The 26,093-nt window shown below is 46.1% G+C and overlaps 1 protein-coding gene across 4 annotated transcripts; it reads right to left on the bottom strand.

Annotated features, from left to right (window-relative positions):
• Positions 1–1,017: 1,017 nt before the first annotated feature.
• On the bottom strand, positions 1,018–25,736 carry CNFN (cornifelin). Of its 4 annotated transcripts, none has more exons than XM_063944000.1 (6): positions 25,594–25,736; positions 24,778–24,841; positions 23,081–23,231; positions 10,847–10,984; positions 2,890–3,026; positions 1,018–1,213 (listed from the first exon to the last, which is right to left on the bottom strand). In XM_063944000.1, the coding sequence occupies exons 2-6, from the start codon at positions 24,781–24,783 to the stop codon at positions 1,073–1,075; spliced, it is 573 nt and encodes a 190-aa protein (XP_063800070.1). In that variant the 5' UTR covers positions 24,784–24,841; positions 25,594–25,736; the 3' UTR covers positions 1,018–1,072. The 4 variants fall into 4 exon arrangements, with proteins under 4 accessions (XP_063800070.1, XP_063800071.1, XP_063800073.1 ...); XM_063944001.1 differs by having other exon boundaries at positions 23,081–23,228; XM_063944003.1 differs by lacking the exon at positions 24,778–24,841 and having other exon boundaries at positions 25,594–25,734.
• Positions 25,737–26,093: the final 357 nt, after the last annotated feature.

The following is a 26,093-nucleotide window of genomic DNA, read 5'->3' as shown; positions in this document are numbered from 1 at the left end:
TAGCAACACATATGCTAATGAAACAAGAAACAGTGATCGCTATGTCCTTTATTAACATTGTTCAATGTAGAACCAGGTTCCAATATGCCACTATAGTGTGTACCTAGCTTAAGTCTTTGAGAAAGATAAAGTACCAACCAACGTCATTTTTTTGAAACACTGTCTGGAACATTGCAATTAGGTGCTTATTGGCTGGAACTTTACCTCTCTCCAAGGCTCCCCCATGATGTAATATGTTAAAATGGAAAATCATACAAGGGGAAATCTTCAGAATTTGGTGGCATCGGCAACAGTTGAGCCACTGGGCCTGATAAAGGACCTAGGTGAGGACACTGCCAAATAAGAGATGCAGAGACCTGCCACCCTACCTCTGCAACGCACGGCTTACTGGTTAGAACAAAGGTTACGCGGTCAAAATTTCTTATATTTTGTTTTACTACGATCCATATTGTGCTTTACAGTATTGGGGACCCTGGATAAACAGACATTTTATATGCAATCTTTTCATTAAGTTCTTATGCTTGAGTACGTCCAAGCTAGTTGCCCTCCCACCGCCCCCTATCACACATCCATCTTGTACAATCCATAAGAAAAAAAAAAAAGGCGGGGGACTGGATTGCACACCCTATAACAAGATATTAAGAGGTGGTACCATGCTAACCTATTTCCCATTCACACTATATGGACGGGCAGCGCTTGGAGGAGATCATCTGATCTCCAGGCGCTGGTTCAGCGTGCATCACTGTTGACGTCACCAACTCGCCAAAATGCTGGGCTGGGGACAGCGCTGTATAAAGGGGCTCAGGCGGGTCACGCCCAGGATGCACCCATGTACAGCTTCTGGGTGTGACCCACCTGTTGCAGTTTGAAAGGGGTATAATTGACCTAACTTTATAAACCATTTTGTTTATTGCAATTTGTCAATACCCAGAAGGCTGTACCTACAGCATTGTGTAACAGAAGAGTGCCCAAAAAGTTATATAAATAAAGTATTTATTAAAGTTAATAGTATAAAGTTAATAGTATTAAATTATAAATATCAATAGTGGTGTCACCAGCCTTCGAGTTGGCGTCAGAAGTTGAAGAGTTGATGTGGCAGTTGTTGTGTAGTTACGTGGCGCTGCCGATCACGTCCTTTTAGTTCCCGTGCTAGCTGACAGAGGGAACATGCCGAACAGCAGCAAACAGCACAGTAATCATTCAGAAGGTCACCCTGCATGGACAGAGATGAGATGTGTATTCTTCCAGGTATCATATAGTCAGGTCTCTTTGGAAAGCAGCAAATGTAACAGGATTTAATGTAGGCTGGCACTGGGAACAGCAACTATTAATAGACGTATCATAAGTGTGTCTATCCCGGGAATTATTAGCGAGTGTGCTTGCAGCTCTAAGTATTGTACCAAGGCCAGTTACACACCTCACTAAAGGGGGGAGATGTGCCAAACATTCAAGAGAAGGCAGAGTCATTGCCCAATCAGCTATAATTTATTTACTGTAGCTCAGTCTATGAAATGACAGAAGTTGATTGGTTGCCATGGGCAATTTCCCAACCTTATTCTCTCTTGGGTTAGATACACATTTTAATTTGCAATACACCTGTAGCTACTGGGACAGCGAGAAGCCCTCCTCCAAACTGCTTTTCTCTAACCTAATTATGTTCTAGTCTGACTACACTGTTCAATGCAGGTTTTACCCAAAGCTAGTTCAATTCTATTACCTAAAAAGTCAAATTTTTTAGGCACTAGGGGCATAGGGCCTGATTCATGTTTGTAAGTAAAGCAAAAAAGCAAGCAACTGGGCAAAACCATGCAGCACTGGCACCGCAGATTGGGCAGATGTAACATGTGCAGAGAGCGTTAAATTTGGGGGGGGGGGTGTTCAAACTGAAATCTAAATTGCAGTATAAAAATAAAGCAGCCAGTATTTACCCTGTACAGAAACAAAATAACCCAAATTTAACTCTGCACATGTTACATTTGCCCTACCTGCAGTGCAACATGGTTTTGCCCAGTTGCTTGATTTTTTGCTTTGCTTACAAACCTGAAATCAGGCCCACAGTGCGGAGTACACTCAAATAGTTACCCCTCCTGCCACCCACTGACAAATGACGCCCACTGGGTGAGCAAAGAAAAGGTATCCCTCACAGTGCCTGGTTGTGATAGGTGGAGCTCAAATTTATTTTAATCTAGCTGAATGATTGATAGAATTGTAATCTTCAGGATCTGAGATCTAATTGTGTCTTTTTGGCCAATGTATAAATAGTGAAACCACAACACAAGCAAGATTTTGCCATCCCTTCCCTAATCGTACATTCTCAAGGAACTACTCGGCTCTGGATTAAGGTTTGTTGGGCCCACAGGGCAACCGGTTTGTGGGGCCGCTAACAATAAATTTGCCAATATGATATGCTGGCAATGTTGTTTAGTACAGGGGTTAATGCATCAAGCAGTAAAAAGAGTGGAGAAGTGGACCAGTGAAGAAGTTGCCAATGGCAACAAATCCAGCTTCTACCTATAATCCTATTTTGGACGTCATTTTATCCTTCCCTCTACTCTTTTCACCAAAGCACCCCTACATTAAATTCCTTATGTTTTCCCATCCCTCTAAATACTTGTGATCAAACCTAAATCATCGTTGCCTACTCTTTTGGTTCAAGGGACAAGTGCCAGAGGGGTGAATGACGCAGTGCAATTCATCCTAACAAAATTCGTAGTGGAGGCGTGGTCTGTATAAGCAAATCACATCTTCAGCACCCCACCCACTTCACAGGAGAGGCAAGACATAGGCAGGAGGTATACTATCCTGGAAGTCCAGGAAGGCTCCTTGAAATGTGGCAGTCTCAGACATTCCCACAGAGTAGGCATGTGTTACTTGTGTAAGGCGACTCACCGGGATCCTGTAACGTTCTCGCACACCCGTACGTAGCGCAAACATAGCACCGGGTAACATGCCAAAGAAGCACACTTCACCAAACAGTGAAGACAAGTAGCAGGGTAAAAATATGGGGCAGAAGCAGCCCAGCAAACCTGGAGCAGGGAGATAGAGGTAGAAAAGTTTCTACAGAAAGAACACAAACAGTCAGCACAGCATGGTTTCTCTGCAAAATGGAAAATTTAGAACTTAAAAAATACAAGCTATTTTTCTCTTACGTCCTAGAGGATGCTGGGGACTCCGTAAGGACCATGGGGTATAGACGGGCTCCACAGGAGACATGGGCACTATAAAGAACTTTAAAATGGGTGTGCACTGGCTCCTCCCTCTATTGCCCCTCCTCCAAACCTCAGTTAGATCCTGTGCCCAGAGGAGACTGGGTGCATTGCAGGAGAGCTCTCCTGAGTTTCTCTGTAAAAATAATTTTGTTAGGTTTTTTATTTTCAGGGAGCACTGCTGGCAACAGGCTCCCTGCATCGTGGGACTGAGGGGAGAGAAGCAGACCTACTTAACTGATAGGCTCTGCTTCTTAGGCTACTGAACACCATTAGCTCCAGAGGGTCGGAACGCAGGTCTCACCCTCGCCGTTCGTCCCGGAGCCGCGCCGCCGTCCTCCTCACAGAGCCGGAAGATAGAAGGCGGGTGAGTAGCAAAAGAAAGAAGACTTCAAAGGCGGCAGAAGACTTCAGTGAGGTAACGTGTAGCAGTAACGCTGCGCGCCATTGCTCACACACACACACACACACACACACCAGCGGGCACTGTAAGGGCGCAGGGGGGACGCCCTGGGCAGCAATTAATAGCCTCGAGGGACACTGGCAGATGTACATATACTGCGGAGGCAGTATATTATTTACCCCCGCCAATTTTTTGATTGTTTGAGCGGGACCGAAGCCCGACACTGAGGGGGCGGGGCTTGATCCACCAGCACTAACCAGCGCGATTTTCTCCACAGCACATGCAGAGAAGATGGCTCCCCGGACTCTCCCCTGCTGAACACGGTCACAGAGGGCAAAAAAGAGGGGGGGGGGGGGCACTTTTTATTGGCGCAGTGAGTGTATATTATATAATTGTATAAAAGCGCTGTTTGTCTGGGAATTTGGTTTCCAGTGTCAGTTGGCGCTGGGTGTGTGCTGGCATACTCTGTCTCTCCAAAGGGCCTTATTGGGGAACTGTCTCCATATAGATATATCCCCGAGTGTGTGGGGGTGTCGGTACACTTGTGTCGGCATGTCTGAAGCGGAAGGCTCTTCTAAGGAGGAGGTGGAGCAGATGATTGTGGTGTCTCCGTCGGCAACGCCGACACATGATTGGATGGATATGCTGAATGTTTTTAATGCAAATGTGTCTTTGTTACATAAGAGATTAGACAAAGCAGAGTCCAGGGATAATACAGGTAGTCAATCAATGGCTTTGACAGTGTCACAGGGCCCTTCAGGGTCTCAAAAATGTCCCCTGTCCCAAATAACAGACACTGATACCGACACGGATTCTGACTCCAGTGTTGACTACGAGGATGCAAGGTTACACCCAAGGGTGGCCAAGAGTATTCATTTTATGATTATTGCAATAAAATATGTTTTGCATATCACGGATGACCCCTGACAAGAGGGTACACATGTTTAAAGAAAAGAAACCTGAGGTAACTGTTCCCCCCCATCTCATGAGCTGAACGAGTTATTTGAAAAGGCTTGGGAAACTCCAGACAAGAAGCTGCAGATTCCCAAAAGAATTCTTATGGCGTATCCTTTCCCTGCGAAGGACAGGTTGCGGTGGGAATCCTCACCCAGGGTGGACAAGGCGTTGACGCGCCTGTCCAAAAAAGTGGCGCTACCATCTCCAGACACAGCAGCCCTCAAAGATCCTGCTGATCGCAGACAGGAAACTACCTTAAAATCAATTAATACACATACAGGGACCTTGCTCAGACCGGCAATAGCGTCGGCTTGGGTTTGTAGCGCTGTAGCAGCTTGGACTGATACCTTGTCAGCTGACTTTGATACCCTAGATAGGGATACCATTTTATTGACCTTAGGTCACATAAAAGACGCAGTCTTGTATATGAGAGACGCTCAGAGACGTTGGTCTGCTAGGTTCGAGAGCCAACGCCATTGGCGATTTCTGCTAGGCGAGCCCTGTGGACCCGCCAATGGTCGGGTGATGCAGACTTAAAGAAACATATGGAAGTTTTACCTTACAAAGGTGAGGATTTATTTGGGGGAAGGTCTCGCAGACCTGGTTTCCACAGCTACCGCGGGTAAATCTACCTTTTTACCTTCTGTTTCCCCACAGCAAAAGAAGAAAACGCTGCAATATCAGATGCAGTCCTTTCGATCGCTTAAGTCCAGAAGAGGTCGGGGTTCTTCCTTCCTCGCCAGAGGTAAGGGTAGAAGGAAAAAACTGCCTGCCACGGCTAGTTCCCAGGAGCAGAAGTCCCCCCCCTGGCTTCTGCTAAATCCACAGCATGACGCTGGGACTCCACTGAGGGAGTCCGCCCCGGTGGGGGCACGTCTTCGGCACTTCAGCCACGTCTGGGTTCAGTCAGACGTGGATCCTTGGGCAATGGAAATTGTATCCCAAGGCTACAAGCTGGAATTCGAAGACGTGCCTCCTCGCCGGTTTTTCAAAATCGGCTTTACCAGCTTCTTTCCCAGACAGGGAGATAGTGTTAGCTGCGATTCAAAAACTGTGTCAACAACAAGTGGTTGTCGAGGTTCCCCTAGTTCAACAGGGGAAGGGGTACTACTCAACCCCATTTGTGGTCCCGAAACAGGATGGTTCGGTCAGACCCATTCTAAATTTAAAATCCCTAAACCTGTACTTAAAAAAAAAAAAAAAAAAAAAGGTCAAATTCAAGATGGAATCGCTCAGGGCGGTTATCTCCAGCTTGGAAGGGGGGGATTTTGTGGTGTCTCTAGACATAAAGGATGCATACCTTCATGTCCCCATATATCCCCCTCATCAGGCGTACCTGAGATTCGCTGTACAGGACTGTCATTACCAGTTTCAGACGTTGCCGTTTTGGTTTTCCACGGCCCCGAGGGTTTTCACCAAGGTAATGGCAGAAATGATGGTGCTCCTGCGCAGGCAGGGAGTCACAATTATCCCGTACTTGGACGATCTCCTGATAAAAGCGAGATCGAGAGATCAGTTGCTGAAAAGCGTGTCACTCTCCCCGAGTGTGCTGCAGCAGCATGGCTGGATTCTAAATCTTCCAAAGTCGCAGTTTGTTCCAACGACTCGGCTGTCTTTCTTGGGCATGATTCTGGACACGGAACTAAAGAGGGGTTTTCTCCCAGTGGAAAAAGCCCAGGTACTCCAGAACATGGTCAGAGACCTGTTAAAACCGAAAAGTGTGTCAGTCCATCAATGCCATCCCATCCCCTTCGGCAGGTTTCATGCGTGGACGTTTCAGTGGGACCTTCTGGACAAGTGGTCCGGGTCCCATCTTCAACTTCGTCAAACAATAAGCCTGTCCCCCAGGGCCAGGGTGTCTCCCCCCTGTGGTGGCTGCAGAGTGCTCACCTTGTAGAGGGTCGCAGGTTCGGCATTCAAGACTGGGTTCTGGTGACCACGGACGCGAGCCTCCGAGGATGGGGAGCAGTCACACAAGGAAGAAACTTTCAGGGGATATGGTCAAGCCAGGAGGCTTGTCTACACATCAATGTACTGGAATTGAGGGCCATATACAACGGCCTTCGTCAAGCGGAGAATCTCCTTCGCGACCTACCGGTTCTGATTCAATCAGACAACGTCACAGCTGTGGCTCATGTAAACCGCCAAGGCGGGACAAGGAGCAGAGTGGCAATGGTGGAAGCCACCAGGATTCTTCGCAGGGGCGGAAAATCACGTAAGCGCTCTGTCAGCTGTATTCATTCCGGGTGTGGACAACTGGGAAGCAGACTTCCTCAGCAGACACGATCTCCATCCAGGAGAGTGGGGACTTCATCAAGGAGTTTTTGCAGAAATAACAGATCATTGGGGACTTCCTCAAATAGACATGATGGCGTCACACCTCAACAAGAAGCTTCGGAGGTATTGTGCCAGGTCAAGGGATCCTCAGGCAGCAGCAGTGGACGCCCTGCTGACACCGTGGGTGTTTCAGTCGGTCTATGTGTTCCCTCCTCTGCCACTCATCTCAAAGATATTGAGAATCATAAGACGAAAAAGAGTGCGGACAATACTCGTTCCAGATTGACCTCGAAGGGCCTGGTATTCAGATCTTCAGGAAATGCTCACAGAAGATCCGTGTCCTCTTCCTCTCAGAGAGGACCTGTTGCAACAGGGGCCCTGCGTGTTCCACGACTTACCGCGGTTACGTTTGACGGTATGGCGGTTGAACACCGAATCCTAGCTGGGAAAGGCATTCCAGAAGAAGTCATCCGTACTCTGATAAAGGCTAGGAAGGAGGTGACGGCGAAACATTATCACTGTATCTGGAGAAAGTATGTATCTTGGTGTGAGGCTAAGAATGCTCCTACGGAAGATTTCCATCTTGGCCGTTTTCTCCACTTTCTGCAGACAGGAGTGGATATTGGCCTTAAATTGGGCTCCATTAAAGTACAGATTTCGGCCTTATCGATTTTCTTTCAGAAGGAATTGGCTTCTCTCCCAGAAGTCCAGACTTTTGAAAAGGGAGTGCTGCACATGCAGCCTCCTTTTGTGCCTCCTGTGGCACCATGGGACCTTAACGTGATTTTACAGTTCCTGAAATCTCACTGGTTTGAGCCCCTTCAAACAGTGGAATTAAAGTTTCTTGGAAGGTGGTCATGTTGTTGGCCTTGGCGTCTGCAAGGCGGGTGTCTGAATTGGCAGCTTTGTCTCACAAAAGCCCCTATCTGATTTTTCATGTGGATAGAGCGGAGGTGAGGACTAGTCCTCAATTTTTGCCTAAGGTGGTTTCTTCGTTTCATATGAACCAACCTATTGTGATACCGGTGGCTACGAGTGACTTGGAGGATTCCAAGTCCCTGGATGTAGTCAGGGCCTTAAAAATTTATGTAGCCAGGACGGCTCGGGTTAGGAAAACAGAGGCTCTGTTTATCCTGTATGCAGCCAACACGGTTGGCGCTCCTGCTTCTAAGTAGACTATTGCTCGCTGGATATGTAACACGATTCAGCAGGCTCATTCTACGGCTGGATTGCCATTACCAAATTCGGTAAAGGCCCACTCCACTAGGAAGGTGGGCTCTTCTTAGGCGGCTGCCCGAGGCGTCTCGGCATTACAGCTTTGCCGAGCGGCGACTTGGTCGGGTTCAAACACTTTTTTGCAAAATTCTACAAGTTTGATACCTTGGCTGATGAGGACCTGATGTTCGCTCAATCGGTGCTGCAGAGTCATCTGTACTCTCCCGCCCGGTCTGGAGCTTTGGTATAATCCCCATGGTCCTTACGGAGTCCCCAGCATCCTCTAGGATGTAAGAGAAAATAAGATTTTAAACCTACCGGTAAATCTTTTTCTCCTAGTCCGTAGAGTATGCTGGGCGCCCGTCCCAGTGCGGACATATTTCTGTAAGACTTGTATATAGTTATTGCTTACCTAAGGGTTATGTTACAGTTTTGATCAGTCTCGGACTGATGCTGTTTTGTTTCATACTGTTAACAGGTTAGTATATTCCATGTTATACGGTGTGGATGGTGTGGGCTGGTTTGAATCTTGCCCTTAGATTAACAAAATCCTTTCCTCGTACTGTCCGTCTCCTCTGGGCACAGTTTCTCTAACTGAGGTCTGGAGGAGGGGCATAGATGGAAGAGCCAGTGCACACCCATTCTAAAGTTCTTTATAGTGCCCATGTCTCCTGCGGAGCCCGTCTATACCCCATGGTCCTTACGGAGTCCCCAGCATCCTCTACAGACTAGGAGAAAGATTTACTGGTAGGTTTAAAATATTATTTATTAAAGGTTTCTTATAGAGCCCCACCAGTAACATTTTCTGATTTGATTAGAAACCCATAAGAACCTCTGTATGATGCCATTAATTCCAGTAGAGTCTTAGCGCTGGATTCAAATGTAATCGCACCACCTCTCTCCCATCTAAAGTGATGGGCGATATTCAAATGGCCCGTTTTTGCCCCTATTGCACCCAGTACAGTCAAGTTTAGGCGTGTGATCGTAAAAAGACCCATCTGGGCACCCAAACGGGTCTCTTTATAACGCACTACTTCCGGGGGTTGCGAGCTGAAATGATCGTGTCGTGCCTATTGGCAGTAACAGAATACCGCCTGCGGGCACGATCGCGGCCAGGAGTGCACATTTGAATCTGGCCCTTATCTTTAAGTTATCTCCTCTTTGAGTTTACCAGATACTAGTGGCACATGTATGCAGATTACAGAGGGAACCGAGCCATAGCACTTTAATAGAGGTGGCTATTAAAGTGCTATGTTCTAAATCAGAGGTTCTCAAACTCGGTCCTCAGGACCCCACACAGTGCATGTTTTGAAGGTAACCCAGCAGGTGCACAGGTGTATTAATTACTCACTGACACATTTTAAAAGGTCCGCAGGTGGAGCTAATTATTTCACTTGCGATTCTGTGAGGAGACCTGCAAAACATGCACTGTGTGGGGTCCTGAGGACCGAGTTTGAGAACCTGTGTTCTAAATGAAAACAAACTGTTGTATATACCTTGCTATATTACTTGGCTATATCCTCACATACTGTATTCAGCTGTATTATACATGAGGGTTCTACTAGGAACTGTACAAGAGCATTTTAACAGATTAAGCTGGTGATGAACTAGAAATAGCGAAAATGTAAAAAAAAAAAAAAAAAAAGGAGATAGGATAGATAGTGGGGTCTGGGACTGAGGGTCGACAACAAAAAGGTCGACACACCTTAGGTCGACAGGGACAAAGGTCGACAGGGACAAAGGTCGACAGGGACAAAGGTCGACATGAGTGTTTTTTTGGCGTTTTCTTCGTAGAGTGACCGGGAACCCCAATTAGTGCACCGCTTCGCTCGCCATGCTTCGGACATGGTGCCTTCGCTCCGCTCGGCACAGATTACCATTCAAATCGTAGTCCACGTGGATCGTTAAGTATGAAAAGGTTCAAAAAACAAAAACTCCTGTCGACCTTGTTCCTGTCGACCTTGTTCCTGTCGACCTTGTTCCTGTCGACCTTTTGTCCATGTCGACCTAAGGTGTGTTGACCAATTGGCGCGAAATAAGGTGTCGACCTTTTTGTTGTCGACCTGGAGTCCGGATACCAGATAGTGTAGGACCTGCATGAAAATAGGGTACCATTGGCCAATTCACTAAACCCCCATCATTCATTTATTGAAGTGTTGAGGATAAGTGAGCTTACTTTGGTGAGTGTTGGGTTTTCTGTTTGTATGTAGTCGAGTGATGTGGTCATGGGCTACATGCACCCCACCCTATGAGTGGTAAGTGCAGTTGTGTACCCTGCTTCTGGGGTGGTGAGTACTGTGGTTTTCTATTTGTGTATATGCCAGGGTTAATCTATGGTTAACTCTTATTTACCATGGCCACTAGCTTTCTCATGCACCCCTGTGTGGCCTATTATCCTGAACCTGTCTCAGCTGTTCCTTAGCAATCTATCTAGCCAATGTAAGGTGACTAGTGTACCTTTAAAAGCCATAAAGTGTGTGGCAGGTGCACATTAAATCTAGCAGGTAGATGATGGGTGAAACAGTAGTTCAGTAGTCAGGTTTTAAGACTCTGATAGTATAGGACCTGCATGAAGGTGGGGTACCCTGGCAATCGGTTTGCAGGCTTCTGTGCATTGGCCAATTCACTAAACCCCCATCATTTATTTATTGAAGTGTTGAGGATAAGCGAGCTTACTTTGGTGAGTGCTGGGTTCTCTGTATTTATGTGTGTGTATATATATTAAAGTCTGTACAGAATAGACAAAATTCCAATATACAAAAGTTTGGGTTCTGCAGCGCTTACTTACAAATTGGGATGTCCTCAAAACACTGAAAGAGTCCGGTGCGCCACGTAATGGGACCAAATGACATTGGCATCCCCATTGTGTTAGTACTCCCCTGTACATTCACCACAACTTGTGGCTGGCATATTGGCTGAGTAACCACTGCATAGAAATAAATATGATCTGCATTACATGGCGGGAAATCGCATCGCAATCTAACATTCCAAACAAAAAAACTTCTCTACAATGTCACATATTATCCTTTATACAGCATCCCACGATGACCCACTGGAGAAGATCATTTTCACTAATGTTCATTCATTGCGGCTCATGGTATGAAAACACAGAACTAAATTGGTGCTCAGTCACACAGGACTGCTTAAACATTGATTTTTCAGCTGAAAAAAGTTCGAGATTTTTAGGGGTTGGCAAACATTTGATAGCTAGAACCTGTTTGGTTGCTAGGGGAAACACCTCCACTTTCTCTTAAAGTTTGATAAATGTCCCCTACAGAGTTTAGTGAACCAGACCTCCCCATGTACAGGACCCAGTAGCGGATCTTGCCACGGGCAAGCAGGACTTTTGCCCGGGGCGCCGCCTTCTGGAGGGCGCAGGGCGCCGCACCAGGGCAAGATCCGCTGCTGCTGTGCCCCCCCGCTGCCGCTGTGAAGAGAAACTAGACGCGTACGCGTCTAGTTTCCCTTCGTGGAGAGGTCCTTTACTGTGCGGTGCGCGATGACGTAATCGCGCACCGTACATCATTTCAGTCTGTACAGGGGGCGTAAATAACCACGCCCCCTGTACGTAGCCATGCCCCCTATTGTCGCCCGGGGCGCACAGCGCCCAAGAACCGGCCCTGACAGGACCATCTTAACATGTAGGCACACTGGGCAGCTGCCCAGGGACCCACAATTCTATGGTCCTTTGAGCAGAAGTGGGTGGTGATCACACAATCAGCAGTGAGGCAGCATTCTCTACCTGCCTCAGAGCGCCGACATCCATTGACTGTATGGAAGCATGTGGAGAGAAGTCACGGGACTGCAGGTGGGGAATGTTATGACTTATTTTTTATTGGATTCCATGAATGGTTGTGTAGGGGTCACAGAACATTGCTTTGGCCAGGGCCTAAAATGCTGTTAAGACTGCTCTGCCCATGTGGGGTAGCTGTCAGAGACTGAGATGGTGAAACCAGGGCCGGCTCCAGGCCTACTCCTCCCGAGCGAGAAAATGTCAAAGTGCACTCCCCATGCGCACACTAAACGCACGTGTGCTCCTGGAAAAGTGGGCGTGGCCTCAACTTTATATTATCAAACTGTAAATAACTATTTTCACACCCCTTCTACACACACACACACACACACACACACACACAATTAGCAGCCTTACACAACACCCACAGTAGTGTTCCTTACACGTCTCCAGTATAGTGTCAGATATAAATAATGCCCCCAGCAGGGCCGTGCCAGATACACATATGCCCCCAGCAGGGCCGTGCCAGAAATACATAATATGCCCCCACAGTGCCAGATACACATAATGACCCCAGTCGTGCAGTGCCAGATACACACATGCCCCCAGCAGGGCCGTGCCAGATACATATATGCCCCCTGCAGGGAGGTGCCAGAAATACATAATATGCCCCCACAGTGCCAGATACACATAATGACCCCAGTAGTGCAGTGCCAGATACACATAAATGACCCCAGTAGTGCAGTGCCAGATACACATACAGGTGAAACTCAGAAAATTAGAATATTGTGCAAAAGTTAATTTATTTCAGTATTTCAACTTAAAAGGTGAAACTATTATATAGACTCATTTCATGCAAAGTGAGATATTCCAAAATCTCAGAAAATTAGGATATTACATATCAATAAAAAAAGGGATTTTAAATAGACACGTTTGCCCTCTGAAAAGTATAATCATGCATATGTACTCAGTGCTTGGTTTGGGCCCCTTTTGCGTGAATTACTGCCTCAATGCGGCGTGGCATGGATTCTATCAGCCTGTGGCACTGCTGAGGTGTTATGGAAGACCCGGATGCTTCAATAGCGGCCTTCAGCTCTTCTGCATTGTTCCGTCTCATGTCTCATCTTTCTCTTGGCAATGCCCCTTAGATTCTCGATGGGGTTCAGGCGAGGAGAGTTTGCTGCACAGTCCAGCACAGTAATCCCACAGTCATTGAACCATGTTTTGGTACTTTTGTCAGAGTGGGCAGGCAGAGCCAGATTAAGTACCCTGGGCCCTTTTTTTTTTTAAAGGGCCCCCTGCCACCCGCACACAGATCGGACCTCCGATCTGCGGCCCTGCTCTCTGGCGTCTCCCTAATGGTTGCCCTGGCAACCTAACAGCAGCGGCACCGCACAGAAGTACAGGACAGCTGACAGACGGCTCAGCTGTCCAATGTTGTGTAAAGGTGCAGCCTGTGGCCCAGTCATTGGCTGGGTGCGCAAGCTGCAGGGAACAAGAGTACAGAGCCAGCGGAGGGTGCGTGGATGAGCAAGCTCTTGCTCTCCTGTTTCACAAGCAGCCTGCCAGCTGAAGAGAAAAAAAGTAAACTGGTTGTATATTTTTTTTTTTTTAGTATTATGCTTTTATTTGTAAAATATATATGTGCAGAGATTAGAGATAGAGAAAATAAAGCCAGTTTGTGCAAGGGCATCCAAATTGCCTCTTTTTCCTGCCAGTATACGTACGGACTGTCTGACGTGCCTACTTGGATGTGGTCACTCATATAATCCTCCACCATTCTTTCAGTGGTGACAGAATCATATGCAGTGACAGTAGACGACATGTCAGTAATTGTTGGCAGATCCTTCAGTCCAGACCAGATGTCAGCACTCGCTCCTGACTGCCCTGCATCACCGCCAGCGGGTGGGCTCGGAATTCTTATCCTTTTCTTTGCAGCCCCAGTTGCCGGAGAAAGTGGAGGAGCTGTTGACTGGTCACGTTCCGCTTGAGTTGACCATTTTCTCACCAGCAGGTCTTTGAACCTCTGCAGATTTGTGTCTGCCAGAAAGCGGTACAACGTAGGCTTTAAACCTAGGATCGAGCTCGGTGGCCAAAATGTAGTGCTCTGATTTCAACAGATTGACCACCCTTGAATCCTGGCAAAGCGAATGAAGGGCTCCATCCACAAGTCACACATACTTAGTGGAATCGCTCCGTCTTGGCTCCTCCTTCAATTTCTCCAGCTGCTTCTGCAAAAGCCCGATGAGAGGAATGGCCTGACTCAAGCTGGCAGTGTCTGAACTGACTTCACGTGTGGCAAGTTCGAAGGGTTGGAGAACCTTACACAAGACAGAAATCATTCAGGTGCATTCCCCCTCCTTTGCATATATCATAGGTGGATGTATACCGGCCACCCTTAGAAGTCGGCGCCTAGAACGTGCCTGGAGCCGGCCCTGGGTGAGACCAGTGCCGATTGAGAACAAAGAAACCTACAGAAAGAACAATTAAGCTGTGCGCTCGGTGAGTGGTGGTGTATATGATTGTCAGCAGCGACTTGGAAAGGGAATGCCAATCCCTCAGAAAAACACTCAATAGAACAAAAACCAAGTTGCGCTTAACAATCAAAAATGAAAAACATTTATTTTAAAAAATTAACAGCAATTCTCCCGGGAGTACAATTAATATAAATCAATTATCATAAATCTACACGGTACAGAATCACTGTGCCCAAATAAATTATAATAATGCAGACCTCATTTGACAATTAAAACATATGACCCCAAGAATATTGTAATGAATACAACAACAATAATAATTATTATGCTCTTATGATCAACAAATGGGTCTATGTGCCGATGGTAACTCACTTATTGTGTAGAAGTCCCGAACAGTCCTTATTCCATACGGACGTGTATCAGTTCCAATGTTCCTATAATGGAAAATGCCCTTGCAATAGGATTTTAACGCTCAAATAGATGAAGGGGTAGACAAATGGACTGTGTCCAACAAAACCATGCTGCTGTGATGGTATTAGCAGGGAGAGCCCGGAGTGATGTTATTACAGCCGGCCGTTTGCCCCTACACGGAGGAGGGAGAACAGTGTCTGCAATAGCCGTCGGGTTAGGATGGAATGCAGCCGTGTACAGGCTGTCGGACCCGGACCGCTAGATGTTACCTCTGCGACACGATGTCCGTAAGCTCTCACCTGGAACGGCTGGGCTGACCTCCCACGGGCAGCTTCGATTGAGCCTCCCTGCACTTCACCTGATGTAGAAGGGGAATTGTTGGAGCCACGGATGTATTGCGCTGGCTGTGTGTGGAAACCAGCCACGCTCTGACTAGCGATGTTGGGGCTGCGCCTCCTTGCCGGGCTCCAAATCAGCCTCACTGGAATATGCCGCCGACGGAATCAGAAGGCACCGGAGCCCCGGCACCTAAACGTCAGCTGGGCGGTAGAGAGCTGTCAGACACAGCGGCCGTTAAGGACTGGTCTCCTGTGGTGGCTCAGGCTGAGCCAGACTTCAAATGGTGAAAGGGTACACCTGTATCCTTAACGCGTTTCAACGCCAACAGGGCGTCTTTTTCCAAAACCTACAGAGGCCGGTAAAGGGGGGTACACACGGAGCGATAATCTAAGCAATCTGACTAGATTGCTTAGATTTTCAGCAAGATCGCTCCGTGTGTAGCCCTAACAGCGATAGCGATGCGCAGCCCAGCACATCGCTATCATTGGTGCTAGATTGGCCTGCATGCAGGCCAATCTAGCAAGTCGCTCACTTCACCCGCTGGGTGAAGTGAGCGGCCGCCCCGTCTCTCCCCGCACACTCAGCACAGATCGCGCTGTGCTGAGCGGCGGGAGAGATGTGCTGAGCGCACACATCTCTCCTGCATCGGCCCGTCTATATGGGCCTTAAGTGTGAAGGTGAGAGCTAGGAAGACCAGAGTGTAATCGCTTGTGACCATCTACTTTATGAAGAAAAAAACAAGAAAAAAACGTGTACAGTACGGGTTGGGTATGCTATCCCAGTAGTGGAGAAGCTGACAGTCATCCCGACATAGAAGAGGGGGTAAGTATTTTTACACCCCCCCACCCAACTACCCTCTGGGGATGGCAGCTAGGGATAAACCCCGCCCCCTCCCCCCCCGGTCTCCAGGCCCTAACCCTTTGCCTTGAAAAAGATCCCAGTTTAGGGATAGAAACACGTTGGATTTACAGGAGTGACGGAGAACCCAGGGAGGTGATTGACGGCTGGAGCAGAGCACCAGGTAGTAGACCTGGGCAGCCACTTGGTTATCACATCTCCTGCTCAGACAGAACTGCTTAAAATCAGTTCTGCAACATCTGGTAATTACCCCATTGTTTTCTTCGTCACCCTGCAGTTTTATCCATCTTTTAAGTATTTTTTCTGTATTTTATGGAAGTGTGTTTTGTGTCTCAAAATTAAACATACTATGCTATGCGAGCCCCGTCTGCTTCTCTCTGCATGTACGGGAGCATTTAACTGACCACATTGGATGCTAATGGCCAATATAAGAAATATTGGAGAACTCGGATACGCATTTGGGAAACTGAACTTTGGTTGGATTGAGAACATCAGTATTCATTGGAAGAAAGCAATCTCTTCTTTTCAGACTGAAACTTGTGAACTTGGGGTTTTGAGGATTGCCCCACAAGGGTGACTCTTTCCAGGCAGCCTAGTAGTGCTGCGCATTGTGATTTTTCACTTTTTTTTTTACTACCTAACCCTAATGTGTTCTGTCAGAGCTTTAACTAGACTTTTAGGTGCTCTATGCCAGAGAGAGCATTGTATAAACATACACCATACCCAGGATTTGAACCTATAATCCTACTCATTGAGCTATTTTATCCTGCATAAAAACTATGAACACTATATGAAGCTACTGGTACTTTGTAAAAAAAAAAAAAAAAAGCATTGCAATTGAGCAGATCTATGTAGTGTGCAATCACACATCTAATCTCTTGCAGCTACACACTACATATATCTGCTCAGCTGCAACGCTGATTTTTTTTCCAAAAAGTACAAGGTAAGCTTCAAATAGAATTCTCTAGCTTAGAATTATCTACCTTTCTATGCAAGGGCAGATAGCTCAATTAATAGATTGTCTGACTGCACTGCCAGAGGCAATGGGTTCGAATCCCGGGTATGTCAGCATCTTGAAATGTAATAAAGGACAGTGTGACTGAATAACAAAAATAATCAAGTTGAGTTTATAAATGTTGTATAGATATTAGTGACAGAAGAGGTCAGGGTAGGAGACAGGAGCTGTCAGAAGATGTTGGGCTTCGGAAAGCTGCAAGTGAAATTAATTAGAACAGATAATCGGCAAGTGCTGACAACAGCGCCCCCTAGTCTGCAGCGCTATGTGCAGTGCCCCCTCCGCACACACCTAGTTACAGCCCTGCGTTCTGCTATCAACTGAGCTGAGGAGCATTTACACAGAAGCAGGAGACTATTGTGGTATCAGCACCTGGTGTTATGACTTACCTCTGCCATCACTCCTGAAGTTTAGCATGTCCTGCTCCTGCAGTTCACTAGTTCAAGTATATCCTGTGTTGCAGAGTTCATTGCCTGAGAAGTCTCCCAGTATACAATTTGCAGTTGACAACTACAAGCAATTTGATCTGCATGTGATTACTGAGGAAGCCCTGTATTAACAATGCTACCTTGAGTAGGCGTTAAGCAGGGTTCCCCCCAATTTCCCGTGGGGGGGGAGGAGGCCCCTGTGATCAGCATTGTGATGTAGTTAATCCACAAGCTGATCACTGTAAACAAACTAAAATCTTATTTGCACTGGGATTGGCAATCTGACCACCTCCGACTGGCAGCACTTTCCCGCTGATCTGCCAGTCAGAGAGGAAACCACCACTCAGCAGCGGCAGGCTGGCAGCAGTGGCAGGATGGCAGCAGCGGCAGTGAAGAATGTAAGCCAGGCAGTAGAATGTGGGCCAGGGCAGAGGATGAAAAGGAAGCAGCAGCAGCAGTGGTGGGGGGCAGTGGCTGGGGGTGTCACCGAAGCTGGGCAGCAGAAGGGGTCCAGAGCAGGCTCAGTGGGAGCATGGGGAGCCGGGCTGCAGTACCAGAGAGTTGGGGAAGTCAGACAGAAGCAGGGTGGCAGCTCATGCGCAGATACTTTTCACTGTATTTTTCCAAAAACACAGTGCGGAAAGGATTTGCAGGGACAGAGCTTTCTCGAAAGCTCTCTACATGCAGAGGTGTAGCTAAGCGCCATGGTGCCGGAGCAAGGGTATGTTTTGACATCCCCCTCCTCTGTACTGAATTGGGGTCTAGCCAGCATGTGGTGGCATGTTACATTTGAAAAGAAACAAAACAATATTTAAAAATCCTAAATTGGTGAGGAGGCCGGGGCAAGACCTCGTGGAGCTCAGGGCAAAATTTTCCTTTGTGTGCCCCCTATGTTTAAAATAGTCAGTGTGTACCAAAGGCTTGCAACAATAATATAGGGGCATGGCAGTAGGGATGATGAAATGGTTAGCATTACTGCCTGACAGCACTGAGTGGATTCCCACCATGGCCCTAACTGTGTGGAGTTTGTATATTCTCCCCATGCTTGTGTGGGTTTTCTCCGGTTGCTCCAGTTTCCTCCCATAAAACAAGAATATACTAGTAGGTTAATTGGGTCCCACCTAAATATTAACCCTGTTGTGTGTGTACGTGTGTGGTAAGGAATAAAGATTGTAAGATTGTAAGTCTCAGCATGGGGTCTTCCCCGCACAGACTAAATGGGAGAGAGACCTCCCTGCAGTCTTTACCGAAGATATTTGGAAGGGTATCTTTAATTCCTGCTTTAGAATCTCGAAATGTGTAAACCATTGCGAAATGTACTATAAATTGATTCATAGGGTATATCTAACTCCAGACCGTATGCATAAAATCTGGCCTGAGATTTCTGCTAGCTGTTGGAGAAACTGCGGGATGGTAGGAGATATTCTACATATATTCTGGTTATGTCCGGTAATTAGGGCGCTCTGGAGAGAGGTGTTCTTACTAATTTCCCACATATTGGGAGAGGTCCTTTTGCCCGACCCCCTTTTGGCACTCTTCCATTATAATAAGAAGGAGATGTCTGGAGGTGATAGATATCTTCTAGGCCACATCCTTATAGCTTCCAAAGCCGCCATTGCCTCTAAATGGAAAACAGCGCTCATCCCCAGTATCTCCATGATAGAAAATAAAGTCCATCAACACTTTATCTTTGAAACTGCCGAGGGCAGGTACTCACCTGAGAATACCTCTATAGGTAAGAAATGGATCAAATGGTCCCGATACAGGGAGAGTTTAGACCAGTTAGGTAATCCTAATGCTCTAGTAGTTATACCAGACCTTTCCGTGCTTTGTTCCCCGGTTCATACCAGGGATTAAGTAACTAAGTGATGATCACTTCTTGTCTTTTTTCTCTTTTTCTAAGGTATTATGACTTTACTGTTATATAAAGATATTCCTGATATGTGTTTTCCTCCCCCTTGTATGTATTTGTTTTGTTTAATATATGTTCCCTTACCCACAACCAGATCTTGATTAACAATCTAAATATTTTGTATATGTAATCTGTATGATAACCCAATAAAAATTCAATATTAAAAAAAAAAAAAAAAAGATTGTAAGCTCCCATGAGGCAGGGAGTGATGTGAATGCCAAAATATTCTCTGTAAAGCTGAATATATGTGCGCTCTATAAATAACTGGTTATAAATAATGGCTTCATTGGGAATGTGCATGGCCACAGAATAGTACCAATTCACATTACACCGCACAGTAGGGACCGTTATTCACATTACACCACACAGTAGTACCCCTTATACACGTTATGCCACACAGTAGAGCCCCTTATACATGTACTGCCACACAGTAGAGCCCCTTATACATGTACTGCCACACAGTAGAGCCCCTTATACATGTACTGCCACACAGTAGAGCCCCTTCTACACATTACACCATGGTAGAGCCGCTATGGAAATAGCTATATTTACTTGTTTAATTCAAATAAAGACACTATACTGTATATGTCCCAACTGACCTGACCTCACAACCCAATTACTTAATGAAAATAAAACCCCAAATGTGACCCCCCACAGATCTGATTACACCCCCAGCTGCCGAAGAGAGGTGCTGCAGCAGCAGGGGCCGAAGAGAGGTGCTGCAGCATCTGAAATAGAGACATGTCTGCCGCTTCCAGGAAAGAGGTGCTGCAGCAGCGGGGGCAGAGAGTGGTGCTGCAGGACAGAAGTAACCCTGCTGCACAGCTACAAGCAGACACTGAGACATATAGCGGGCAGGAGGGGCTCCGGCATGTGCCGGCTGTCAGCGTTTCCTATTGCCTGCCCTGTTCCCTACCTAGTCTCAGAGTCTGAGTCTGTGTGCACTCCCTCTGCTTCTCTGAAAGTACAGTGGTCGGCGGGAGGGGGAGTGGCGGGCAGCATTACGCCCTCTAACTTTTTCGGCGCCCGGAGCTTGCGCACCACTGGAGCCACCCTCACTACACCCCTGTGTACGCGCATGTGATAATTGATATATACTTGCGATGTATTCAATAAGCGAATTGGGGAATATTTATCACATCCCAGGATCTCACACACACAAGCCAAAATCTCACACACACAAGCCAAAATCTCACACAAGCCAAAATCTCAAGCACACATAGTCCATATCTCAAGAAAAGTTAGTCAAAATCTGTGCTATCTGGGATCCGGGGAGTTCAAGGGAAATCGCAAGTGAAAATCGGGCATAGCAAGGATCTCACCGTGTGTACACACCCTTATGGTGTGTACACAGATTTTTTTTCTTACGATTTTGACTATATAGTCAAAATCGCAAGAAAAGTTAGTGCAGATCGCAAGGTGAAAGTCACCATGCAATCCCAATTCGATCCCGATGCGCAGTCCCGCCAGGTCGGCATCGCAAGAAAAGATAGACTGTGCAGGCAAGTCAATCCCCGCTAGATCGGTGTACTATCTAGTTCATCTCGCACAAGCCAAAATCTCACACAAGCCAAAATCTCACACACACACACACAAGCCAAAATCTCACACACACACACACACAAGCCAAAATCTCACACACACACACACAAGCCAAAATCTCACACACACACACACAAGCCAAAATCTCACACACACACACACAAGCCAAAATCTCACACACACACACACAAGCCAAAATCTCACACACACACACACAAGCCAAAATCTCACACACACACACAAGCCAAAATCTCACACACACACACAAGCCAAAATCTCACACACACACACAAGCCAAAATCTCACACACACACAAGCCAAAATCTCACACACACAAGCCACACACACAAGCCAAAATCTCAAGCACACATAGTCCATATCTCAAGAAAAGTTAGTCAAAATCTGTGCTATCTGGGATCCGGGGAGTTCAAGGGAAATCGCAAGTGAAAATCGGGCATAGCAAGGATCTCACCGTGTGTACACAGATTTTTTTTCTTACGATTTTGACTATATAGTCAAAGTCTTAAGAAAAGTTAGTGCAGATCGCAAGGTGAAAGTGACTGCGATCCTGATTCGATGCACGGTCCTGCTCGGTTGGCATCGCAAGAATAGATAGACTGTGCAGGCAAGTAAATTTTGACTCTCTCTATAGAAGAGATAGTCAAAATTGACACTTAGCCAAAATTGCACATAGTCAGCATCAGTGGTCGAAGTGGAAATTTTGAAGTGGGGGTATGCAAAAGTCAAGGATGTATTTATGCGCCCCAAAAAAGGGGGGTCGTGGTCGCCCAAAAAATGGGGGGCTGTGGTCGCCCAAAAAATGGGGGGCGTGTCCCATGTAGTAGAACCCCTTATACCTATCTAGTACTGGTGCCCCTTTGAATGAGCAGGGAGAGCGACGACAGCAGGGAAACATTACCTCATTTGTTGCTGGCAGCAGTGAGCGGTGGGCTGCTGGCGGCGGCGGCCGGCTGGTGAGCAGCGGCGGCTGTGAGCTACTACAGTGCTCTACACAGCCGCCTGCCGCCGCGCAGGGACGGGGAGCACCATGTGCAGAGGGATGGCCACTTCCCTCGCCTGCTGCTGCACTTTCATGGGCTCATTTCCGGGTCAGTGGAAGAAGTGGCGGTATACCATACTGCCCCACTTCGACCACTGGTCAGTATCACAAGCACATGAGTGCGCTTGCGATACTGACTATGTGCTGACCTAGCCCCTGTCGCATAGTAAGAAATGGGCATAGCCCAAATCTCACTGTGTGTATGGGCCAAATCAGCTTATGTCAATTGTCAGGCACGGCCAGCAAAAAAACAGAAGCTGATTAGTTGGTACATTCTCTCTCCTTCCAAGTCTTGATACATCTTCCCCTAAGCCAGCCAATGCTGGAGAGGAAGGGAACTTCACTAGCTGGACTGCTATTACTCCAGAGAAAGTGTCAGTGTGATGAACCTATACCACCAACCATGCCATGAGTCAAGGAGCTACAATAAACTTTTTTTTATATATGAACAGACTTTCCTTTAGTGCAGGGGTTCTCAAACTCGGTCCTCAGTAGCCCCACACAGTGCATGTTTTGCAGGTAACCCAGTAGGTGTACAGGTGTATTAATTACTCACTGACATTTTAAAAGGCCCACAGGTGAAGCTAATAATTTCACTTGTGATTCTGTGAGGAGACCTGCAAAACATGCACCGTGTGGGGTCCTGAGGACAGAGTTTGAGAACCTGTGCTTTAGTGCATAGGTCTGAAAACTCGGTCCTCATTACCCCACACAGTGCATGTTTTGCAGGTCTCCTCACAGAATCACAAGTGAATTAATTAGCTTCACCTGCAGACCTTTTAAAATGTGTCTGTGAGTAATTAATACACCTGTGCACCTGCTGGGTTACCTGCAAAACATGCACTGTGTGGGGTCCTGAGGACAGAGTTTGAGAACATGTGCTTTAGAGCATTTAGTAACACAAATACAACACATGCTATACATTTCTCTCCACTGAAGAGACATTTAAGATTAACAAAACAGTGCCCCCTACTGGGCAAAAGTAGGAAGATAAAATGGTGTGTGTTACTGCCATCAAATTCTATGTTTACATGTTAAAAGACATTTGAAGACCGAAACAAACATTTCATTACCAAATCCAAGTTCAGATCTTTCAGTCTGGGTGTCTATGGCCGTCGATGGCAAGCAGCTAGCTGATCAGTGAGGTACATACTGTAGGCTAATTAGAGAGGTAAGTAATAGATGTTTCCAGTGTCACCTGTGTTGGGTAGGGGGTTTCTATTAATTGCAGTAATACTAGAACTTACCAGGAACAGCGGGAGACTTCACTGGTACCTGCGTAGGCACAGCTACTGGATCCTGCATAGGCACAGCTACTGGAACCTGCATGGGAACAGCAGCTGGCGGAGCCTGAAACACTGGAACCTGCATCTTTCTCTGGTCATCAGCACCCATCTGCTAAAGATAATGACATTACTGTGTAATTCCCAGCACCTTTAAACCACCCTTTCAACTTATTCAAACCCGTTTTACAGTGCCAAGTGTTTTGGGTGTCTGCAGACTCTCCCCTACCAGCAGGCCAGGATTTACAGGTTTTGCCTTTCTAGTAAGTAGCTGCCATTTCTTTGAAATGGAGGGAAAAAAAAACCCCACACCTGGCCGTTAGACTAATGTTGGTTAGTGCCACAATAATTCATTTTTGGGTCTAAAATAAAGTATATTCCACTTACAGTAGGTATATCAAGAGGCATAAACTATTAATAAAGTCAACAATAAGATTTAAAGAATTTATATGGAAAGACAGGGGACTACCCAGGTAAAATCCAGGCACACTGTTTTTCGGGTGACTCCCACCAAACATTAAGTATCCCCCCAAACGTATGAAGGGGTGACCGCAGCAGATATTGGAATTTAGCACAGATGGCTAACTCCATCTGTAGGGGCATTAGCCAGTGTAGATTATGGGGTAACAAACTCCTCTTATGTGTCACTTGCACATGAGTGGACTGATATACATGCACGTGTAGTATGATTGGCGGGATCTGACCCGGAAGTAAAAGTGGTCATATACAGTAAGGGATCAGAGCCCTGCCCGTGTTCTTTGATACATTGTCCTGATAAATAGTTTCTCACTGCCATGATAAGAAATTATAAATTACCCAGGCTACACAGCGAATACAGATAAAACATGCCCCTTACAGTTAAAGAAAAAAAAAAGAAATAAAAATAATAAATGGGATCCATTCACACTTATGCCTGCAAAACTGTGTGTGTGTATGTGTGTATGTGTGTATGTGTGTGTATATATATATATAAAATTTTTTATACATTGATCCAAGTGTGTAGCCTATTCACGATCAGCAGTTTTAGAACCATTGCATACTAAAAGCAACATCTATGAGCGCGGTGTTATTTGGACATGTACGGCTACATCTGAGAGGTGTGTCATAGATTATATACATTCAAATGTAATAGAACCCAAAAGCAGTAAGTAGGATCTTCTTGTTGATAAAGGACACGGATGCTTTTTTTTTTTTTTAGGGCTTGCTTATGTATTGTTTTACATGTGGTTCCATATAAGTGGCCACGAGAAAACGTATCTACACATGCATGTAGCCATATGGATCATTGGGGCAGATGTATTAACGTGGAGAAGGCATAAGGAAGTGATAAACCAGTGATATGTGCAAGGTGATAACGCACCAGCCAATCAGCTCCTAACTGTTAATTTACATGTGGGAGCTGATTGGCTGGTGTGTTTATCACCTTGCACATATCACTGGTTTATCACTTTCTTATGCCTTCTCCAGGTTAATACATCTGCCCCATTGTGCTTTATAGTCAATGCAGGGAAATGGCACAGATGATCCCACATTTAAATGTATAGATCCGATTTCTTCCCGCAGGGAACCTCTCATAGCAAAGCCAGGTTCAAAGTCCCTGAGTACACCACAGCAATCAGTAATAAACTTCCCAGAATTAGCCTGTGATACAGTATACTTACTAGCATTAGTGGTTTTTAATCTGTAAGCCATCTCCAAGTGTCTGACCTGCATCATTCTTCCTTCCTATAAAGCCATTATCCCATTTATTAATCAGTGATAATTAGCACCAGCCATTAGCTTCCCACCCTGTATCCATGAGTAAAATAGAGTTATGCATGCATAGCCAGGAAAAAAACAGGGGGCCATTTACTAAGTGAAAATGTGCAGTAACCAATAGTAACCAGTCACCATTTACCTTCACTGTCAAACTAGATGTCAAATAGCTACAGATTGGCTTCTGTGCGTTACTACAGGATTATGTTTTGTAAGTAAGCCCTTTTGTCAATGGTCCATTAATATGACTAATATGACCAGCAGTAAACAAACCAAAGCAGTCTTCTGGTAACGCCAGACCACACCAGTATCTTTATTAAACACACCCAATAAAGCCCCAGCTACAAATATACCCCCCCCCCCCCCCCCACCTGTTTTATGTTTGTTAAATCCATTTGGAATGTTCCTAGAACTCCAGAGACCTCCAAATTACCTTAAAAAATATCTATGTGGATGTAGCCTTCATGCTTTTCTCTGCTTATGTTTGGGTACGTGTATACCACCTACTTCCCCACAAGATATAATGGGCACACAATTTTTGTTTGTATTTATACTTTTATATTTTTATTTCTGCAGTTGTATAGGCTGGTGTGTAAAAGATTGCAAGTATTATTCTGCACACTAAAAATAAACTTGCACTTGTAGGTCTATATACTATAATCACGTTTTTGTTGCATATACTTTGCCTTCACCTACTGTATGATTAGTAATTATGTACTCACCGGTTTCAAGAGCCTCCTCCCTTATCAGGTTTCTTCTGTAGGTTGCTTAACCCCTGTGCCCCAGGCACTAAAAACAGTAGTATATAAGCTGTCACAACCTCATGGCTTCTATTTATCTACTATGTGTGGCCATCTTTGTTCTGGGATAGAGGTTTCAGTGGCCATCTTGGTTGCTGGCTTGGCCACTTCCTTTCAGTGGCCATATTGGGGGTAATTCCAAGTTGATCGCAGCAGGATTTTTGATAGCAATTGGGCAAAACCATGTGCACTGCAGGGGAGGCAGATATAACATGTGCAGAGAGAGTTAGATTTGGGTGGGGTGTGTTCAATCTGCAATCTAATTTGCAGTGTAAAAATAAAGCAGCCAGTATTTACCCTGCACAGAAATAAAATAACCCACCCAAATCTAACTCTTTCTGCACATGTTATATCTGCCTCCCCTGCAATGCACATGGTTTTGCCCAATTGCTATCAAAAATCCTGCTGCGATCAACTTGGAA

Source organism: Pseudophryne corroboree, chromosome 10 (genome assembly GCF_028390025.1).
Source record: "Pseudophryne corroboree isolate aPseCor3 chromosome 10, aPseCor3.hap2, whole genome shotgun sequence".
Classification (NCBI taxonomy): domain Eukaryota; kingdom Metazoa; phylum Chordata; class Amphibia; order Anura; family Myobatrachidae; genus Pseudophryne; species Pseudophryne corroboree.
The sequence above is the reverse complement of the archived record's forward strand: the minus strand, read 5'-3'. Positions and strand labels throughout refer to the sequence as shown.